Source organism: Neofelis nebulosa, chromosome 11 (genome assembly GCF_028018385.1).
Source record: "Neofelis nebulosa isolate mNeoNeb1 chromosome 11, mNeoNeb1.pri, whole genome shotgun sequence".
NCBI classification, from domain to species: Eukaryota; Metazoa; Chordata; class Mammalia; order Carnivora; family Felidae; genus Neofelis; species Neofelis nebulosa.
Genome location: NC_080792.1, coordinates 47,626,324 through 47,646,337, shown reverse-complemented (window position 1 = coordinate 47,646,337; position 20,014 = coordinate 47,626,324). Strand labels below are relative to the sequence as shown.

General features: G+C 35.5%; 1 protein-coding gene across 3 annotated transcripts in view; it reads left to right on the top strand.

The window, feature by feature from the left end:
• Nucleotides 1-17,393, top strand: part of IMPACT (impact RWD domain protein) — a 31,587-nt gene extending 14,194 nt beyond the window's left edge. For all 3 annotated transcript variants that reach the window (XM_058692492.1, XM_058692494.1, XM_058692493.1), the window contains exons 5-11: nucleotides 806-891; nucleotides 4,282-4,404; nucleotides 6,691-6,788; nucleotides 8,898-8,971; nucleotides 12,346-12,436; nucleotides 13,764-13,898; nucleotides 14,852-17,393. In XM_058692492.1, coding sequence (XP_058548475.1) covers nucleotides 806-891; nucleotides 4,282-4,404; nucleotides 6,691-6,788; nucleotides 8,898-8,971; nucleotides 12,346-12,436; nucleotides 13,764-13,898; nucleotides 14,852-14,920 — 676 coding nt within the window. In that variant the 3' untranslated portion in view covers nucleotides 14,921-17,393. The remainder of the gene's footprint in view (nucleotides 1-805; nucleotides 892-4,281; nucleotides 4,405-6,690; nucleotides 6,789-8,897; nucleotides 8,972-12,345; nucleotides 12,437-13,763; nucleotides 13,899-14,851) is intronic.
• The last annotated feature ends 2,621 nt before the right edge of the window (nucleotides 17,394-20,014 follow it).

The following is a 20,014-nucleotide window of genomic DNA, read 5'->3' as shown; positions in this document are numbered from 1 at the left end:
AGGAAGGAGGTAAGGTGTTGTTATCAAGTAATACGGGGATTACTTTAAGTACACGTAACAGACATTTATCTAAAATTGGTGTCATTCCCTAAAGAGTAGACACCGGGACCTTTATTTTATTGCTGTTGTCATCATTTGACATAACTCTATGGACATGAACCATGCCATGTTCTTTTTCTCAGTGGCCTTTGAGTTGGATTTAATTTATCTGAATCAGTCAGACATTATTTGGAACCAAAATGAGTCAATTTGGGCAACAGGATATTTTGTCAAAAGCAAAATGCAATTGTAAAGTTGTTACCTGAATTGTCTTTTAAGTCTTTTAAATTTGGTCTCTGAGGGAGTTCCTCTGATGCTTTGCATTCTTCTTCGCTGAAATAATTATACCAAACAAGTGTGCCAAATAAGCGGTTTGAAATTGTTCAAAAAGCTTAAAAAAAAAAGCAAGCTGTGACATCAGTACTGAAACTATATCTGCTAACAGGAACTGAATCCCCTTTACATCTATCTACTTCATCTAGTTCAAGTTCAGAAGTTTTCTTTACCCTCTTTGGTTGCAGCTTTCCTCTTATTTTAAGTAAGCAATGTTAATTTGGAGCCTGTTGAAATTGTTAATACTGATATGAACATCTGTATTCAATGCTTAGCTAACAGATGTTAGGGAATCTCATGTTATTATAAATTCTTTTGTAAAAGGCATAGCTAGATTGCATATAATTTCTTAGATTGTAAATATGTTTATATTTTCTTGAATTTGAGAAAGAATTTTTTTTAATAACCAAGTTTTCTCTTCAATTTTGTTTAGACAGAATATTGGTGAAAGTATTCTTTACCTATGGGTAGAGAAAATAAGAGATGTTCTAATACAGAAATCTCAGATGACAGAACCAGGTAAATACCAGAAGAATATTATTAATATTATTAATGCTCTTTTAACTTAATCATAATTAAATTTCCATGTAACTATTCTAAATGAAATTTTTAATGAAAAATCTGTATTCTGTTTTATGGTTCATATGTGGTAAAATACAGGTTTCTCTGGACAAGTTCATTTGCTCATGTAGTTATGGTTATTTCTATGTGATTTTAGCCTCTTTGGTTTCATATTATACTCTTACAGAACTTGGGTTAAAGAACGTGGGTCTAAAATTTCTGCTTTCTTTGACTATTAAGGTAATATGAACCATGTAACATTCCTCATGAATTACTGGAATACACAAGTTAGACATTAGCTTCAAATGAGTAAAGCGTTTATAGAAAAAGAACTCTGGAAAACACACCAACTGATATTTAGGATATAAAAATTTACTTTGAAAATTGATTTTTAAATTGAGATGTAGTTCACATACCATAATTATTTATCCTCTAAAAATGTGTAATACAGTGGTTTTGGTATATTCCAAAATTGTACACCTGTCGCTACTATCTAATTTCATATCAAAGACATATATTGATTTGAAAATCAATATATGTCTTTATTATTCTTTGATTGAATCATTCATGACAACGCGGGTGTTTCTAATATTTCATTGTTACCACTGATAGAATTGTTTTCAGTCTGGTAAAGAGATTTTTAAAAAACCAGCAATAGTTTATTTACTAACTTTTTAGAAGATTATTTATAAGGAACCAATTATTTTGGACTCACTTAGCAAAATCATTATATATTTAAAATTGATAGTAGTGGTAACTTTTTCAGAGCATTTTACTATTTTTCTGTAGAAAATAAACGTTTTTACTGCTTCCATTAACATCTGAGATAAATGGTATGAAGATATTCTCTCCATGTGACAATCATTTTTGAATTGTTTTCCTGACTTTTATAATTCATGTTCTGATTTTGTAGCATTTCAGGGCATTGATAGGAAAAGTAGTCTCAAAATAAAATTGATTTTTGCTGATCTACCATGCTAGAGTGTGGGATAATTGCAAAAAATGGAATGTATGCCAGTAAAAATTTAGGACTCCAAAAAATTTGGAATCACTCAATTCTCAGGAGATTTTTAAAAGTATAGATCTTAAAAATAAGATATTTTCCCTTTTCCATCTATATCCACATTACAGTTTAGCCACTCTTTAAATTGTAATGTTATTGATTTTTGTTTACAATTTGTAGTTATACTTTTTAGAAATTTTGTTTGGTATTTTTCTTACCAAAAATTGTTTTTGTAGACTTCATACTAAAATGGAAGGATTTGTAATTCTAAAGAACTAATAAGGTTACAAGCTCGTGATCAAGATATCTCATGAGAATTTTCCATTCTACCCACTTAACAAGTAACTTAGATTGATTTTACTGTTAATCTTCAGTACAAATTTATCTCATAGGTTTTTTCTATTGCAGAAGTACTAAATTTTGAAGTAATTATATACACAAAAAATTTTTACAATTCTGTACTAATTTTAGACTTACAGAAAAATTGCAAAAATAGTACAATGAACTCTTTTATATTCCTCACTCTGTTTCCCCTAGTAACAGCCTACTTAACCACAGTATAATTACCAAGAATAGGAAACTAACATTGGTATAATATTAACCAAACTAAAGATCCAAATTTCATGGATTTTTTCCACTAATGTCCTTTCTGCTGTTACAAGATGCTGTCCAAGATTCTACATTGCATTGATCTGTTATTTCTCCTTACTTTCTTCTAGTCTGTAAATAATTTCTCAGTCTTTCCTTGGCTTTTATGACCTCTTATGACCTGACACTTTTGAAGAGTACTGTATTTTGTAGAATGTCCCTCTGTTTGGGTCTGTCCATTGTTTTCTCATATTGGAGCAAGATTAGGCATTTTGGCAAGAATACCACAAAAATGATATTGTCTCCTTCACAGTGCATATATCAAGGAACTCATGGTATCAGTATGCTTTATTGTTATGTTTACCTTGATCCTTTGGTTACGGTGGTATCTGTCAGGTATCTCCACTGTAAAGTTATAGTATTAATCAAGCCTCTCTAGAGAACCAGTTGGGTGTGAGTGTGAGTGTGTGTGTGTGTGTGTGTGTGTGTGTGTGTGTGTGTATGTGTGTATGCGTGTGTATTTATAAAGACAAGGATGGGGGAAGAGAGGGATGGATGCAGAAGAAGGGAGGAAGAGGTGTGGAAGAGAAGGAGAGAGAGATCAATTTAAGGAATTGGCTCATGAGATTGTGGAGGCTGGCAAGTCCACACTCTGCAAGGTACTTTGGCAGGCTGGAGACCTAGGGAAGAATTAGTGTTGCAGCTCAAGTCTGAAGGCTGGCTGTCTGCTCGAAGAATTCTCTCTTCCTCTGGGGAGGCTAGTCCCTTTTCTATTAAGACCTTAACTAGATGTAGCTCTCTCACATTGTGGAGGACAGTCTGCTTTACTCAAAGTTAACTGATTTCAATGTGAATTCCATCTAAGAAATACCTTTACAGAAACATCTAGAATAGAGTTTGATCAAATAAATATCTGGATACTGTGGACTAAACTAGCCAAGTTGACATATAAACTTAACCTCACAGTTACTGTCTTTCCCTTTGTAGTTGATAAGTACCTTGAGGGAGATACTTTGAGCCTCTGCTAATATCCTGTTCCTCCTTAAACTTTAACTTTACTATCTATTAGTCTGTCTTGTCAACAGGATTTATTGCTGTGGTGTTTGCATAATAATGATTCTCATTTCCTTCTTTCCTTCTTCATGGAATTGGAATTCTTTTGTGAGGAAGAGATGTCTCTTCTCCCTGTTTGTTTTTTATTTATTTTTATCAGCATGAACTCATGTATATTATTTTACTCCATGGGTTAAAATTCTATACTATCGGGCGCCTGGGTGGCGCAGTCGGTTAAGCGTCCGACTTCAGCCAGGTCACGATCTCGCGGTCCGTGAGTTCGAGCCCCGCGTCAGGCTCTGGGCTGATGGCTCGGAGCCTGGAGCCTGTTTCCGATTCTGTGTCTCCCTCTCTCTCTGCCCCTCCCCCGTTCATGCTCTGTCTCTCTCTGTCCCAAAAATAAATAAAAAACATTAAAAAAAAAAAAAATAAAATAAAATAAAATAAAATTCTATACTATCATTATTTTGTTGCTCAGATTTTTCCAGGTTTGGCCTTCAGGTAGACTCTTGTATTCTTTTTTGTTAGCTCACGTGTGTTTTTTTTTTGTTTGTTTTTTTTTTTGAGCATTTCTTTGCTCTCCGGAATCATAAGCTCTTCCAGGCTCATCTTTTATTTATTTTCCTAGACAAAGACCAACCAATTATTAAGTGGAATTCCTTACTGTCCTCTAAGTTCATTCATAAGGTCTCATATCCACATAGGTCCTGACATCAAGAAGAAAACTGAAGAGGAAGATGTAGAATGTGAAGATGATCTCATTTTAGCATGTCAACCGGAAAATCCTGTTAAAGCATTGGATTTTGAGATTAGTGAAAATCAAACAGGTATATTACCATCTAGTTTCTTTTGAGGCGTGTGGGATGTTTCTGAAATGGTATAGAACTGTAGTAAACTCTCATACGTTAAGAAATAGTTATTAATTTGCAGAGAATTGAGGGGTTTTTTTTTCCTGCCTGCTGGCCATTTTGATGTTTGCTAGGTCTGTCAGAATGATGAGGAAAAAACAGAAATTTCTCCCTCCCCCCACTGTTTTTTTTTTTTGTGTGTGACTTTCTAGAGTTTTGAATTAATGATAGGAGAAACTGAAACTAAGAAAAACTCTGTTAATGTTTTCAGTTCACATCCTGTTTTTATATGTCTATTTTGAAATCCTCAGCTGTCTCCTGATGTTTCAGTTAACTTTTAGTCTGTGTTCATAAATATAATAGCTGAACGTACAGCCACTGAACTCAAGCTAGTAAAATGCCTTTAAGATTTTAGTTTTTGCTTAAGTAGATTTGTTCCATAATCAGATAGTATTCAGCTTATGAATAGGTTGATGTGATAAATCAATCAGCTGTATGTTGCCATTGGAAAATATCTTCTATTTTAGTATCTTAAAATTTTGAACGGTAGCATCAGTTTTCTCAAGGCTTTTACAAAAACATCATAGGCCAGAGGAAACTATGCATTATACAGTAGCTTTCAAACAATACTATGAAGCTTTAAAGTTCTTGTGTGGTGTTTCAGGACCAGGAAGGGAAATAAATAGGAAGAGAAAGAGTGGGAGAAAAGACCCAGGATTCCCACCCCTACCTCAGTCTCACATTTTATTCATTTATATATTTGTGGATTTGGCGTAAGATTTCTTTCAGGAAACAGGATACACTATTAAAAGCAAGAGTAAAAAGGGGCGCCTGGGTGGCTCAGTCGGTTAAGCGTCCGACTTCAGCTCAGGTCATGATCTCGCGGTTTGTGAGTTCGAGCCCTGCGTCGGGCTCTGTGCTGACAGCTCAGAGCCTGGAGCCTGTTTCAGATTCTGTGTCTCCCTCTCTCTCTCTGACCCTCCCCCGTTCATGCTCTGTCTCTCTCTGTCTCAAAAATAAATAAACATTAAAAAAAAAAAATTTTTTTTAATAAAAAAAAAAAGAGTAAAAATCATAGTCAACAATAAATAGTGTCCAGTTCATGTTGACCTTAGTGCTACCCTGGTACAGTGGTCACAGTTTGTTCAAGAAGAGGACACACTCAGGAGGAAGGCAAAACATCCTGCATAAACCTGGTTTCTTGACCTAGCCCCGTCACACACCAGTGCAGTAAGTTTTGACAAGTTGTTGTTTAAAGCTGTATAGAAATATTTTTACATGTGTTAGTTGAAGTAGTCCATCAATTTTAAGGCAAGCTGACTTGGGTAAGATTCAACAGATTAGTGAATAGAAATAGGAAACAATTTTAATTATTTTTCCTGAATAGCTTTAAAATTCTTTTTTTTTTTAACATTTATTTATTTTTGAGACAGAGAGAGACCGAGCATGAATGGGGGAGGGGCAGAGAGAGAGGGAGACACAGAATCGGAAGCAGGCTCCAGGCCCTGGGCCATCAGCCCAGAGCCTGACGCGGGGCTCGAACTCATGGACCGCAAGATCCGTGACCTGAGCTGAAGTCGGACGCTCAACCGACTGAGCCACCCAGGCGCCCCCCTGAATAGCTTTAGATCCTAAATGAGGCAGATGTAGCAGCCAGGATAGTTGGTAAGTTTCTCAACAGAGTTAAGGTCAAATTAGTGGTTCTTAAACTTGTTTAAGAGGCAGAATAACTGGAAATACTGATACTCCGTGGAATACCAATTTGGTGTATCATTGATATATTCAATCCTATGAAGAAGGAACAGTTTTATTAGCAGAAAACATTTCATCACAGCTACACAAAATAAAGTCATAGGTTTCCCAACCCAGAAGTCCATCAACAGAATTGATAAATAAATTGTGGTATATTAGCAGCTGATAATCTTTTTGGTCTTAGGACCCTTTTATACTCTTAAAACGTAGTTATTATACTGATTTATACTACTATAACATCCCAGGATTTGAGGCCCAACCTACTGGGTGACCTTGACAGGTGAAAATCATTTATAAGTCAAGTAGTTTAATCTTACTTACATTTGAACACTTTTTACTTAAAATTATAATTTTAATAGATAGCTATTAAGGGTAATTTGGGTTGATTTGCTATATGATGTACATCTCTTTCCCAACTCCCTTCCCCACCCTCTGCTCACACCATTGTCAATTTTTCATTATTCAAATGTAAGAATTTTAAAAATAAAATAATATAATTCTTTAAATTTATAGAAATAGAAGAATTACCTCCGATTGATCATGGCATTCCTATTACAGACCGAAGGAGTACTTTTCAGGCGCACTTGGCTCCGGTAGTTTGTCCTAAACAGGTAAAGTTTCTATGTCCAGTTCACTTTGATGTTGTTTTACCAAAGTAATTCAAGTAAATGGTTTTCCTATTATGTTTGCTGTTATGTTTAATTTTCACAAGATGAAAATTATTTGTTCATTTTCCTACCCCGGAATTACTGTGAATCATGGAAGATTTGTTTCAGTTTTAACAAATTAGGGCTTAACCCTCTAATGGATTTCCAAACAAGAAAAGCACATTGTGTGGAAAATTATGATGCTTAATAGCTTGTTAAAAAAATTATTTGTCCTATTGTGTGGGAGTTCTGCAAAACCAAGTCGGCTCCATTGATGCCCAGGGAAGAGGACAGTGGACAGACTGGCTGAGCAGAGTCTTTCTGACCTGAATTCCTTTTCCTTTCTGCCTCTTGATCTTAGGTGACCTGATTCCCACTCAAGGATACCAAATGGGAGAATTTTCAATCACAAACTGTAGCTACCTAGAAAGTTAAATTAACAACAAAAGTCTCATTAACTTAGCATAGGTTTGAATCCTTAGTCTCTTCTCTTTGGTCTCTATAGCTCCTCAACTGTAAGCCCTTCTGAAGCCCTGAACTACAGGGTACAGTTCTTTGTACCAGGCTGCACTTTCACTCTCCTCTGCATTGACTTGTGGTCAAGATAACAGCTTTTGGTTCAGGCTTCTGGCTCTTTCTGTCCGCAGTTTGTCCTTGGCTGTTGCCCATAATCTTGTTGCCAGGGTCCTCCTTAGACATTATGTTCTGAATCTGTTCATCCTGGATCCTCTTTCTTTTTCTGATTATAGTCTCTTGGACTTACAGGATCATAATTGTGAGAGCTCAAATAAATCTTAAAGATCAGTGTCTGCTTTATTTTGTTGAACAGGAACCTGAGAACCTGAAAGATTAAAAAGTAATAACCACAAGATAACATAGTTTCCGATTAAAATTGATCTCCCTGGCTGCAGCTCAGTCTTCCCTACCTCCAGTATTTCTTCCATACTCTTTGCCAGCAAGTTACCTTTCTGAAAGATCTCGCTGTGTGTCCCTGGCCCCACCCCCAATCTTTGCTTATATCCGTTGTGTACAAGGAGAAACCTAAACTCTTCTATGGGGCCCTTTGTGATATGACCCTAGCTTTATCATTCCTGATACATTGTCTTTCATCTCATTCATACTCTAAATAGTTTCTACATAAAACTATTGGTCGTTTCCAGAACCTTTCTCTTTTATGTCCCTGGTAAGGTTACCAGATAAAATATAGGATGCCTAGTTAAATTGGAATTTCAGATAAACACTATCGTATGGGACATACTACTAATAAAAAATTATTTGTTGTTTATCTGAAATTCTAACTTAACTGAGCATCCTTTATGTTTTATTTGCTAAATCTGATAGATTTGCACATGAAGTTTCCTCTGAATGGAATGACTTATTCTTGCTTGCACCCCTTTCTTCCCTTTTGGTGCAAAAGAGATTGCTACTTATCTTTCAAGATCTGGCTCTTGTTACCTTGTCCGTAAACTTTATAGGACTCCAAGAGAGCTTTGGTCTTAACAACATTTGGAACATAACCATGTTGTACCTGTCAATTTGGATACATAAGTGTGATAAATTTTCAGAGTTCATTTTAAAAAATGGTCATATTTATGTTTAAAATTCTTTACAGGGGGGACAATTTCATCTATAAGGACCTTAAACATAGTTAGTGCTTAAATATTTGTTGCTATTTGGTACTCAAAATACCAGGTCTGGAGGCCAGCCCGACCACTCTCTGTCAGCACTGTGCCCTGCTTCAGCTCAAACTATAAGGCCCAATAAAGCCTTACCTGTGCCTTTGAAGAAAAAAAATATATCAGGTCTGTAGTTTTTTATACCAATTGAGAGTATCAGTTTCTGCCTCTAAAATGAGGAGAAAACTTTGGAAATGACCTTTTCAGAGTGTAGTAGACTCTTTAAATGAGGAGAAAACTTTGGAAATCGCTTTTTCAGAGTGTAGTAAATTCTTTAAATCACTATTTCAGTACAACAGTATTTATATCAATATGCTTTAAGATATTTTTCTAGCATTTATTTATGGAATAAATAAAAAGTATACATTGGTTTATTTATATTACTGCTGTTTTTAAGGTGAAGATGGTTCTTGCCAAATTGTATGAGAATAAGAAAATAGCTAGTGCCACCCACAACATCTATGCATACCGGTGAGTAAACCTAATTTTAGGAATGTTCAATTTGTAAAAAATGGGGGAAACCGATGCATGATTTTTAAAATAACAACTATTATGTGGGGTTTTTTTCATTATAAAAGTAATAATCACGTATAGAATATTTGGAATCTGCAGAAAAGAAAAAGAATTGGAGGGAAAATCAGCCTTTTTCTGCCATTAAATGTAACTGATAATAGTTGGATACACTTTGATAATATATCGATACATTTTCCTTGTCTTCTATGCAACTTTTATTTTTTCAGTGCATTGCCGTAGTATCTATGTTAACTAACTAGAATTTAAATAACTTGAAATAAACAATTTACCAAAAGCATTTTTCCATGTTGTTATAATTGCTTTATAGACATTATTGTAATGGCTGTGTACTATTTCTTTCGGGCTGTATACCGTAATTAGCTATTTTCTTTTTCTAGTTTTTCATATTTTTCATTATTATAATGAAATATAATGAATTTCATTATTATAATGAAATATAATGAATTATTATAATGAAATATTCTTGTGAACATCTTTGTATACATTCTAGATTATTTACTTGGAGTAGGTTCTGGTTACTTGAGATTATTTTTTGAAATGAAATGGGCGTGTAATTGAAGAAGAAAGAATATATTCCTAGAAGTAAAATCATCAAAGTATGAACATTTTTGAAACTCTTGATACATAGTGCCAAATTTTTTCCCAAGTTTTTCTTTTAAACCAATGTATGCTTTCATTGGCAGGGAAGTAAGTGTGCTTCTTTTGCCGTATTCCTTTTAGTTTTGAATACTAAGGTTTTATACAGATGTTTGCTGAAGTGTTAGTAAACAGAGGAAGAATATATTTCTAAATACGTAAATTAGTATAGACTTAAAAGAACATATTTTGGGACTGAAATGAATCAGAATATAAACATAGAGATTTAGTGCAAATTTAAACTTTTTTTTTTTTAATGTTTATTCATTTTTTGAGAGACAGAGACAGCATGAGCAGGGCAGAGAGGGAGGGAGACACAAAATCTGAAGCAGGCTCCAGGCTCCTAGCTGTCAGCAAAGAGCCCGACGCGGGGCTTGAACTCACAACTGTGAGATCATGACCTGAGCCGAAGTCAGATGCTCAACCGACTGAACCACCCAGGTGCCCCAAGATTTAGTGCAAATTTAAAGTGTGATTGAGAATATTAGTAAAATCTAGGCTATCTGAAAATCAGAAAATTTAAAAAAACAATCCATCACTTTGGATAGGTGAGTTTTTTTATATTACTAAGTCACATTTCTTTAAGTGCCAAAATTTCCAAAAACTATTTGTTATATGATTCCCTGCTTACTAGAGTATCCCTGGGTAGGATTTTGATGTTTTGAGTTAGGGTCATCAATATAAAAACAAGGGATTAGACTCTGCTTGCTCTCGGTGATTTGAATGTGCTATAAAAGTATTAATTGCCATTCATTCATCCCATGTGTTTATTGAGTGCCTACTCTGTGCCAAATACTTTATGAAAGTTAATTTTGATTATTTCAGGAACTCTGCCCCTGCAAAAAGTTTAGCTTTTTCAAGATCACAAAGTTGTTATAAGTGGAGTCTGATAAACTGATTTCTCTCTCTTTTATTCCGACATGGCTCTGTGGTGGCACCTTCAACAATCAGTCGCTGGATATAATTTTAATCTTAAGTTATCAAAAAGTTAAATAATATGCCAGATATTCTATTTCAGGCCCCAGATTTTTGTTTTTAAGTACCTGGAAGTACTTTTTTTAGTTTTGCAAGTTAGTAGGTGATCAGACCAGCTGTCAATTCTCACAGATATCAGCACGACTTACACGCTTACTCCACCTTGCTCCATTATGTTATAATTGACACTTGGGAATGAAAGAGCTTAGCTTGCCAGAATTGTGTGGCACCTAAGACTAAACCAGGTACAAAGTGGAGTCTTGCAGGATCCCACTGGAAGTAAAGTAAATAACCTTTATCTCGTATATGGACTTTGTGTTGTATATTTTGAATGCTTAGGATCCTTTTAAGGTTACTTCTTGGTTCTGGGGCTGTGTTCCTGCTTTGGAGTTACGAGGCACTCTTCAGGCTACTGGTATACACAGCTATGGGATACTGCATTATCGTCTTCCTGGCATGTGCCGAAAAGTAAAAATGTCCTTGGTATTTTCATTTTTAAAAAACCTAACAGCACTGATTTATAACTCAAGTTTTCTTCATTTGTTCCATAAAATTATGGTGTTAGGTTATAATTACAATCCTAATATACACCAACTGCTGACACCTTTTTGCCTTAAATTTGCCATATAAAATTTTGTCTAATAGCACAAACTTTGTTCTCTTGGAATGAGGTCAATTCTAAATAATTGTAGAGCCTGGTCATAGTAGGTGGGCAGTAAATACTGATTGAGTCAATGAATGGAAAGATAGATTGAAGGAGGAATGAGTGAATAAATGAATGAATATGATTGCTATAATACATATGAATATATAATAAATATATGAATAGGATTGCTATAATTGACTTAGGTATTAGATATGTTAGTATCTGGCTTTTTTATAGCCACAGCTGGAAAAGTATCTTTGCTGCGTTTGCCTAGTCCTAGATGGTGTCATCTGTAGGGACCTAAGAAATCCTGTAGACAGCATACCTTAACTGTCACTGTTTTCTTTTTATATCTCACCCTTACTTGCCATGCTTATTCTGCTACAATGTAGCCCAAATTATTATTCCAAATGCAAACTTTCTAGATAATTTAAATAGGTAAAAATATCATGATTTATCTCAGATATTGATAATTAACCAGGGGAAAAATTATAGAGAAGGTAAACCTTATAATTCTTAGAATGGGGAGGATAGAGAAATGGCTAGAATAAGATGTGAGGAAAGTATAAAATGTTAATTTATGTTAATTCCATCACCTCCATCTTTTTTATATACTCTTTGTCTCTTCCACTAGCTCTAAGGCTCTTTGAAGACTGAAGTATGCCACTTATTTCTTTATATCATTTCATGGTGCCTACATACTTCTCTACAGTATATTCTCAATCAATGGTTTTCAATGACTACTCTCTGTAACCTTATAGCTTCAAGATTAGATGAAGTGTCAGATGTATAAACTCACCTTTCCATAATTATAGCATTTCTGCTTTAAGGGAGGTGCCCTTGATTCCTAGCTTTCCCAAATATAAAAAAAAAAATGAAATGTACTGGATAACAAATCAGAGAAAATGTATGTAATATATAGTTCAAGAAGAATTTTTTTTTTGACAAATATGCAGATTTTGGAAGTAAATTGATTGCAACAAGTATGTAGGTGTAACTTTTAGGTGCAATATTTTGGAGTTTCAAAGTGTAACACTGTTATATGTATTTCTAGAATATATTGTGAGGATAAACAGACCTTCTTACAGGACTGTGAGGACGATGGGGAGACAGCAGCTGGCGGGCGTCTTCTCCATCTCATGGAGGTAAGTGTAAGTTAAACCCTGGTAATCCTGCTCTCTGAGCCATAAAATTTTTCAATGAAACAGAGCTCCATTTAGGAATAAGTAAATCAGTTAGGCTACATGACATGAGATATATTTGGGATAACTAGTAGTTAATTTTTAAACCTTGAGAGAAACGTTTAACCACTTGATGTGGGGCAGAAAGCCCAAGGTTAATAACAAGCGCTGTGCTTGGAAGGTCTGGCAGTCATAAATGATAGAAGATTGTCTTCAACTCTAAAAAAGCATCTCCTTTTTGTTTTTCAACAATGTCGTCCCTGTATTTTCTCTGTTCTGTCTTTGTGCATTTCTTGTTAGTTGGGTATTATTGGACCATCTGGATAGACCCAGAATATTGCTTTTTTCATTAACTTGTCCTTCTCCTCACCTTATGTTCTAAGACATTTTCTTACCTGTCTTCCAAGATTTCTGTTGAATTAAAAATTTTTTTTATCAATCATGTATTTAAGTTTTAACAGTTCTTTCTTGTTGGGGCATCTGACTGGCTCAGTCAGAAAAGCATGTGACTCTTGACCTTGGGGTCATGAGGTTGAGCCCTTTTTTATAATGTGTTGTTTTGGCTTTATGAATGTAATTTCTCTGAGAACAGTAATTAGAGGATTTTTTTTTAGATGTTCTCCCCTTTAAATTTTTCCTGGTCCATTTTAGTTTGTTTATCTTGTCCTTTCTCTTTCATGCTGCTGGATTTTCTTCATCTGTATGGTGATCATTGATCTTAATTGTCTATTAATTTTAAGAATAGATTGGTTTTTTCCCTAAGGTAGTTGCTATAGTTTCTTCTGTTACCGTATGTGGAGGTTTGTTTTCTAATCAGGCCGTTTCCATGATAGGAACTCTGTGTGGTCAGGCCTGTAGCCTGGTGGGCTTCATGTTAAGAACAGCATTTGACAGATACCCAACTGAGGAAGACCTTGCTGGTAGGCCCCAGCAGTTACCCATGCAGCCCGAGTTCTTTCCAGTGTTTTGTTCAGAAGCATATTTTGGTTGTTGTTTGGCCTAGGGGCAAAAGGCTGCTTAAACTGAGCTATTTTGGTTGAATTCATGAAGAACTGGAACACAACCTGCATGAGTTCCCCTTCATTCTTCCCAGTTGCCCCACAATTTGGAATTCGAGGACACTGTGGAGCAGTGTTTGATTTCTAAATTCTGTCGCCTGAATTTTAGGAATCTCACTCTGCTCACTCGGGTGGTTCTGCCATTCAAGTCATAGGGAAATTTTATGTGCAGTTTAGAACTCGAATTTGTACATGTCTATGTGTATATCTAATTACGCTTCTGAAAATAACAGATTTTGAATGTGAGAAATGTCATGGTGGTAGTATCACGCTGGTACGGAGGAATTCTACTAGGACCAGATCGCTTTAAACATATCAACAACTGTGCCAGAAACATACTGGTGGAGAGAAACTACACAAATTCACCGGTGAGTGCTTATTGATACTATATAGAGTTTCTCACCATTGCCTATGAAAGTAGAAAAAAAACAAACCCAGACAGAAAATTAAGAATGAATCAGAGTGTTTGTGGTACACTGGGAAAACCTTTGGACTAGGAAATTGTAGACTTAGGTTCTAGTAAAAACAGTGTGGCCAGTTAGTTGTGTAACCTTGGGCAGATCACTCCATCCCTTTGAGCCTTAATTTCATAGATTCATACAGAATTTTATAAAAACTTTTAAGACGCAATTATTCTTCAGTCCCTAAATTGAGGCCAGGGGAGGTTGTGTAGCTAATGCTATGAGCTAGCTGTTCTTTAAACGTATGTGAAATTCCGGGGCGCCTGGGTGGCTCAGTCTGTTAGGCGTCTGACTTTGGCTCAGGTCATGATCTCACGGTCCCCTGCATCAGGCTCTGTGCTGACAGCTCAGAGCCTAGAACCTCTTTCAGATTCTGTGTCTCCCTCTCTTTGTGTCCCTCCCTGCTTGTACTCTGTGTCTCAAAAATAAATAAACGTTAAAAAAAAAAATTAAAAATATGTAAAATTCTGATATTCACTGTTAGTGTCAGAGTCCCTTCCCTCTCCCCTGGCATGCATTTGGATGTCTGCCCTTAAACTTTGAATTTTTTTTGTTTCATATTTTATAAACATGTTTATTTTATTTAAAGTTTTCTACCTTAACTTTGAAAAGTGCACAATAGATTAAATAGATTCAAACATAAATCTGTTAGATGAGTGTTTTCCTTGACTATCCTTGATTATTTTGGAAATATTAAAATAGACTATAAGTAAAAATGTCCCATAAAACAGAAAGATGATGTACCTGGAAGTAATTATATTTTCACTGTTCTGTTTATTCTGTATGATTAGACTTAAGGTTCCTAAGCCAGTATCTTGATATAAACTGGGAGATACTACATTGATTTATATCTTTTTTAGGAGGAATCATCTAAGGCTTTGGGAAAAAACAAAAAAGTAAAAAAAGACAAGAAGAGGAGTGAACATTAATACCTAAAATTATACAACAGGTTAATTTGCCTATAATTATACACAAATTCCACAGTCATCAAGGAATATTGTGCAGAGAGGATCCTGGACTGCTCAAGTCAGCCAATCCATTGTGGACACCAGCGTTACCTTTTCTTCTTTGGTTATATCATCTGCCAAAAATAGAGAACTTGTGATATATTCATGTGTATTTCAGGCTGCTTCAGAAGAATTAATTTGAACTTAATTGCCACTTCATCTAATCTTAGGAAGGTAACAGTTGTCCAGGGCAGTACCTGAATTAACTGTCCATTTTAGTACATGTCAAGTGCCTTTGTTAGGTGGGGAAGAAATGTCTCGAGAGGAATATAAATACCTGATATCTTGTCATCGGGATTCTCATAACGTTAAATGAATATTGCCTTTTACTGCTCTTTATGGCTTATTGGAATAGGAGCTCATTGCAGATTGATCTTGGAGAGTTTCTTCTTGTGATTTTGGTTCATAGGAAGTCACCTTGCATTTTATAGTGTTCATCACTGAGTAATGATTAAGCAAAAATCCAGGAGTATCCATCTGCAGTTATGTGCTGAAGCGATAATTCATCTGACATATTTGTTAGCACAAGTGTTATGCTTTGATTTCTGTCGCAAATTGGTGATTGTGAAATTTCAAAATGTGGTTTTTTGGCTTTTACTTTTTTTGATTCTTGTAATGCAAACCAGTAGATACGGAGTGTCAGTAGTCTCTTGCCCCTGAAACGGGTTAGTGTAATATTCTAGTTTTGGGTCTTTTCATATCCTGGGAGTACCTTTCTTGTGATCTTCATTGAGGAATTAGGACTACTGTAGAAACTCTTCTGCAGTTAACGGGGCCTTTCTAGAAGGAGATAGAGGTAGGAAAACAACACTGGTATGGGGTGGAGTGCATCATCGCATAGTTATGTAGGTATGCTCCAGCTGTCTTTCTCAACTCCTTGACTTTGGGGCGAAAAGGAGCAAACATTTTGGTTGGGAAAACAAAGAAAATCCCTCTTGTCCATTCTTACCAGATCTTCCTTAAGATCAATGTTTTATGTTCCTTTCATCTGCAAGTTATGCTGTTTACCTCTAGACAATACATTTATCTTTGAGATCTAACAGTAAGTCATTAACTGTTCCCCTTCAGATATGATTGCAAACAATTATTGAGAGTCATTAATTGATTGCAGATTTGCCTGAGATTCTCTTCCAAAGGAAGGGGACAGAAATTAGGAGGCAACTTGGAATGGTGCTTGCATTATGGAAAGCATTGCAGAAAAGCAGACACAGATAGATAGCCTTTTCTGTTCTCTTGATGTCTTACCTTTAAAAGATCCAACAATCTTATTTGGTGTTTTTAATAAAAATTGAGTAAATAGCTTTCCACTAGGATGGATTCTGAGAAATAAAATCCAAGTCATATTTGTTGTAAATATGTCTGATGTTGCCAGTGATCAAGAGTCATCGGAGGATGTGCTATATATATTTAGAACAGCTAGGTCAGATTCCATGAAAAGTATATCCAGTGTTATTAACTGTTAACTAAAGAAGTTGAAGACCATTAATTAACACTAAAATAATTTCACAATTTTAACACATTCTAACCTGTGAACAAAGATATAAAATAGGAAGAATTTGGTGCTGCAGAAAAATTGAATTAATTTTTCTGTAACACCAAATGTGAATTTCTTTCTTGCTGTTCATCTCAGTTGTTTAGGTCTTTATGGAAGACCTTTAATATCTGTGATCTCATTTTCCCTTATTTAAAAAAAATCTTATTTTTGCATCTTTCTATAAAATTATTAATCACATTTTCCTGACTAAAAAACCTAATCTCCTTTGCCTAAAGTCAGTTAGCTGGGAAGAAGAGATCCCAAAGTCTCTAATTCTGGAATCTGAGTTATTTACACCCAACCATTGTGGACCCCTAGCTAATGAGAGCATCTTTTTCTCTATTTAAAATTTCTCTCTAGTAGAGGATTTTCAGATTCTCCATACAATTAATTTTCTATAGCCAGATCTATGCTGTGGCATATTTTGTAGTATATTGTGTTAGTTAAAAATATTCTCCATATGCCAGTTATGTAAGAGCAAGTAGCATCTACTTTTTACGTGGGAAAAGCAGTATGGTTTGGAGGTACATACCATGAAGCAGTCTGTTTGAAAAGAGTTACATCAAGCTAATCACACCCAAGAAAGAATAGCATGAAGCAGATACTGTTTGGCGGGCAGGTGAAATTTACTGAGAAAATTATATAATCACCTCTAATTGTACTATCTAGAGATAACCATTATTAACATTTACTATGTACATCCTTCTATTTTTTTCCTGTGCATGATTTTGTATATATGGCTATTTTTCTTTCCATAAAAATGGTATTAAACTGTATATACTGTTTTGTATCCTGCATATTTCATATAGAAGCATATTGTTAACATTTTCCCATGTCAATAAATATTCTTCTATGGCTTAATTTCTTATGACTACATTGTATTCTGTCTTCTGGGTGTATCATACTATACTAACTGTTCTCCCATGTTTCCAATGTTTAAGTTTTTTTCAATTTTTTCGCTTAAATATTTATGAAAAACTAAATCATTGTATGCAGATTTTTTGGTATTTGTCTCTGATTATTAGGAAAAATTCCTAGAAATAGAATTTCTTGGTCAAACATTTATACATTCTAATAGCTTGATTGGTTTAGCCAAATTGCTCTCTAGGAAAGGTTTATTGGTTAGACCTACATTAGCATTGTGTTAGAAGATACTTAGGATACCAAAGATGTGGGACAGTAGGGATTCTGGTAGAAAAAAATACCAGTATATTTTTAAATTGATCTTTTTTTGTTTTGAAATAATTATGGATTCACTAGAAGTTGAAAAATGCTCTCCCTACTAGTAACATCTTATATAACTATAGTATATTTATCAAAACCAAGAAACATATTCTGGATACAAGTTCTTTGTCAGGTAATTTGCAAATAATCTCCCATTTTGTTGCTTGTCTTTTCATTCTCTTGACTGTTTTTCACAGAGTAAAAGTATTTAATTTTGATGAGACATAATTGACCTTTTGTTTTGTTTTTAATCAAGAGTTTGGTGTTAGGTCTAAAGACTTTGCCTAAACCCAGGTCATAAAGATTTTTTTCTGTTCTCTTTTTAAAGTTTTAGAGGTTTTTTGTTTGTTTTTCATTCAGATCTGTTATCCGTTTTTTGTTAATTTTTGTATAAGAGATTTAATTTGCAGTTCATTTCCATATGGATATCCAATTATGAGGGTGACTATTAAAAAAAATTTTTTTTTTTTAACATTTATTCATTTTTGAGAGACAGAGAGCACCAGCAGGGGAGGAGGAAAGAGAGGGAGACAACAGAATCCGAAGCAGGCTGCAGGCTCCGAGCTGTCAGCACAGAGCCTGAAACGGGGCTCAAACTCACAGAGTGCTAGATTGTGACCTGAGCTGAAGTCAGACGTTTAACCGACTGAGCCACCCAGGCGCCCCAGGAGTGACTAAGTTTTTAAATTGAACTTCTTAATGAGTTTCACAAAATAAAGTTATATAACCAGCACTTAGGTTGGAAGGACACTACCAGCACTGCAGAATCCCCTTGCATCTCATCCCACATTAGCTGCTCTCCCTGCCACCTAACCATCTCCCTGACTTCTGACCCCAGAGGTTAATTTGGTCTGTTTTGACTTTAACATGAAGTGGAGTCACACAGTATGTATTCTTAACGTTTATTTATTTTTGAGAGCCGGAACGAGCAGGGGAGGAACAGAGAGAGAGGGAGACACAGAATCCGAAGCAAGCTCCAGGCTCTGAGCTGTCAGCACGGAGACCAACGTGGGGCTCAACCCACGAACTGTGAGATCATGACCTGAGCCGAAGTCAGTTGCTTAACCGACTGAGCCACCCAACCTCCCCTACACAGTATGTACTCTTGTTTGGACTCCTTTTGTTCCAACATTTTTTGAAATTCATCTGATTCTCGTATGTAGCAGTTATTTTATTCTTACCACTGTATAATATTCCATTGAGTGAACATGGCAGTTTATCAATTCTGTTTATGAGTATTTGGGTCTCCAGTCTGAGGCTGTTACAATTAGTGCTGTTACGATTATTCTCGTGCGTGGCTTGTAGTCAACACATATACACATTTCTGAAGCATATATACCTGGAAATGAATTTGCCAAGTCAGGATCCACGTATGTAGAGCTTTAGAGTACACCGCCCCAAGGTGTGCTGGTAAATTTTTTAACTCTCTCTGGGGTGGTTGCTCATCAATAACATTTGCCAGTTCCTGTGGTGTATATACTCCCACACCGTTCAATTCCAAGCTACCAAGGTGAAATCAACCTGCGGCAAACTTCCTGAAAACCTAGCAGTTGCTTCTTTGTGAGTTCCGGCACACATCACTCATGCTCCCAAGCAGTTTTCCAAAGCAGTTAAACCAATTTACACTCCTACCAGTAGTGAACAAAGTTCTAGTTGCTGCACATCCATATTTGGTATTACCTGACTTTCAATTTAATTATGCTGTGTGGTACATTGTGCCTTCAGTTTGTGGTCTTAATTTGCATTCCCCTGATGACTAATGAAATTGAATGCCTTTGGTTACTATAGTTTATACCTGAAATGACTGAGTAATCTTAAATGACACATGTCCCCCCTGCCAGCAGTGGAAATATTGGGGCTTGTTACCAAGTTGGTTCAGATACAGAGAAATCAGTTTACGGTTTTGCGTACCTGTGACATATTCTGTAAATTTCAGTACTCCAGCACTGTCCCACTGGTATATTCTCTGTGAATTTATCAGGGAACTTCATCTTTTTTGCTCTTAGATTCCTAATTTATAAACATGTAGATTATGATTCTTCCCTGACTGGGATATTATGGAGATGGGATATTATGGATATTAAATGGGATGCCTTCCACGGTGCTTAGTATGTGATAAGCATAATATCACAACATATAAAAACCATTCTTAGCTCAGGGGCCAGACTATGGTCTGTGAGCAATGGTTTGCCAACCCCCTGGTGTAGACCAGGTAAAAAAGAGAAAGAAAGGCAAGTCAAAAATTGTAACGCTTACAG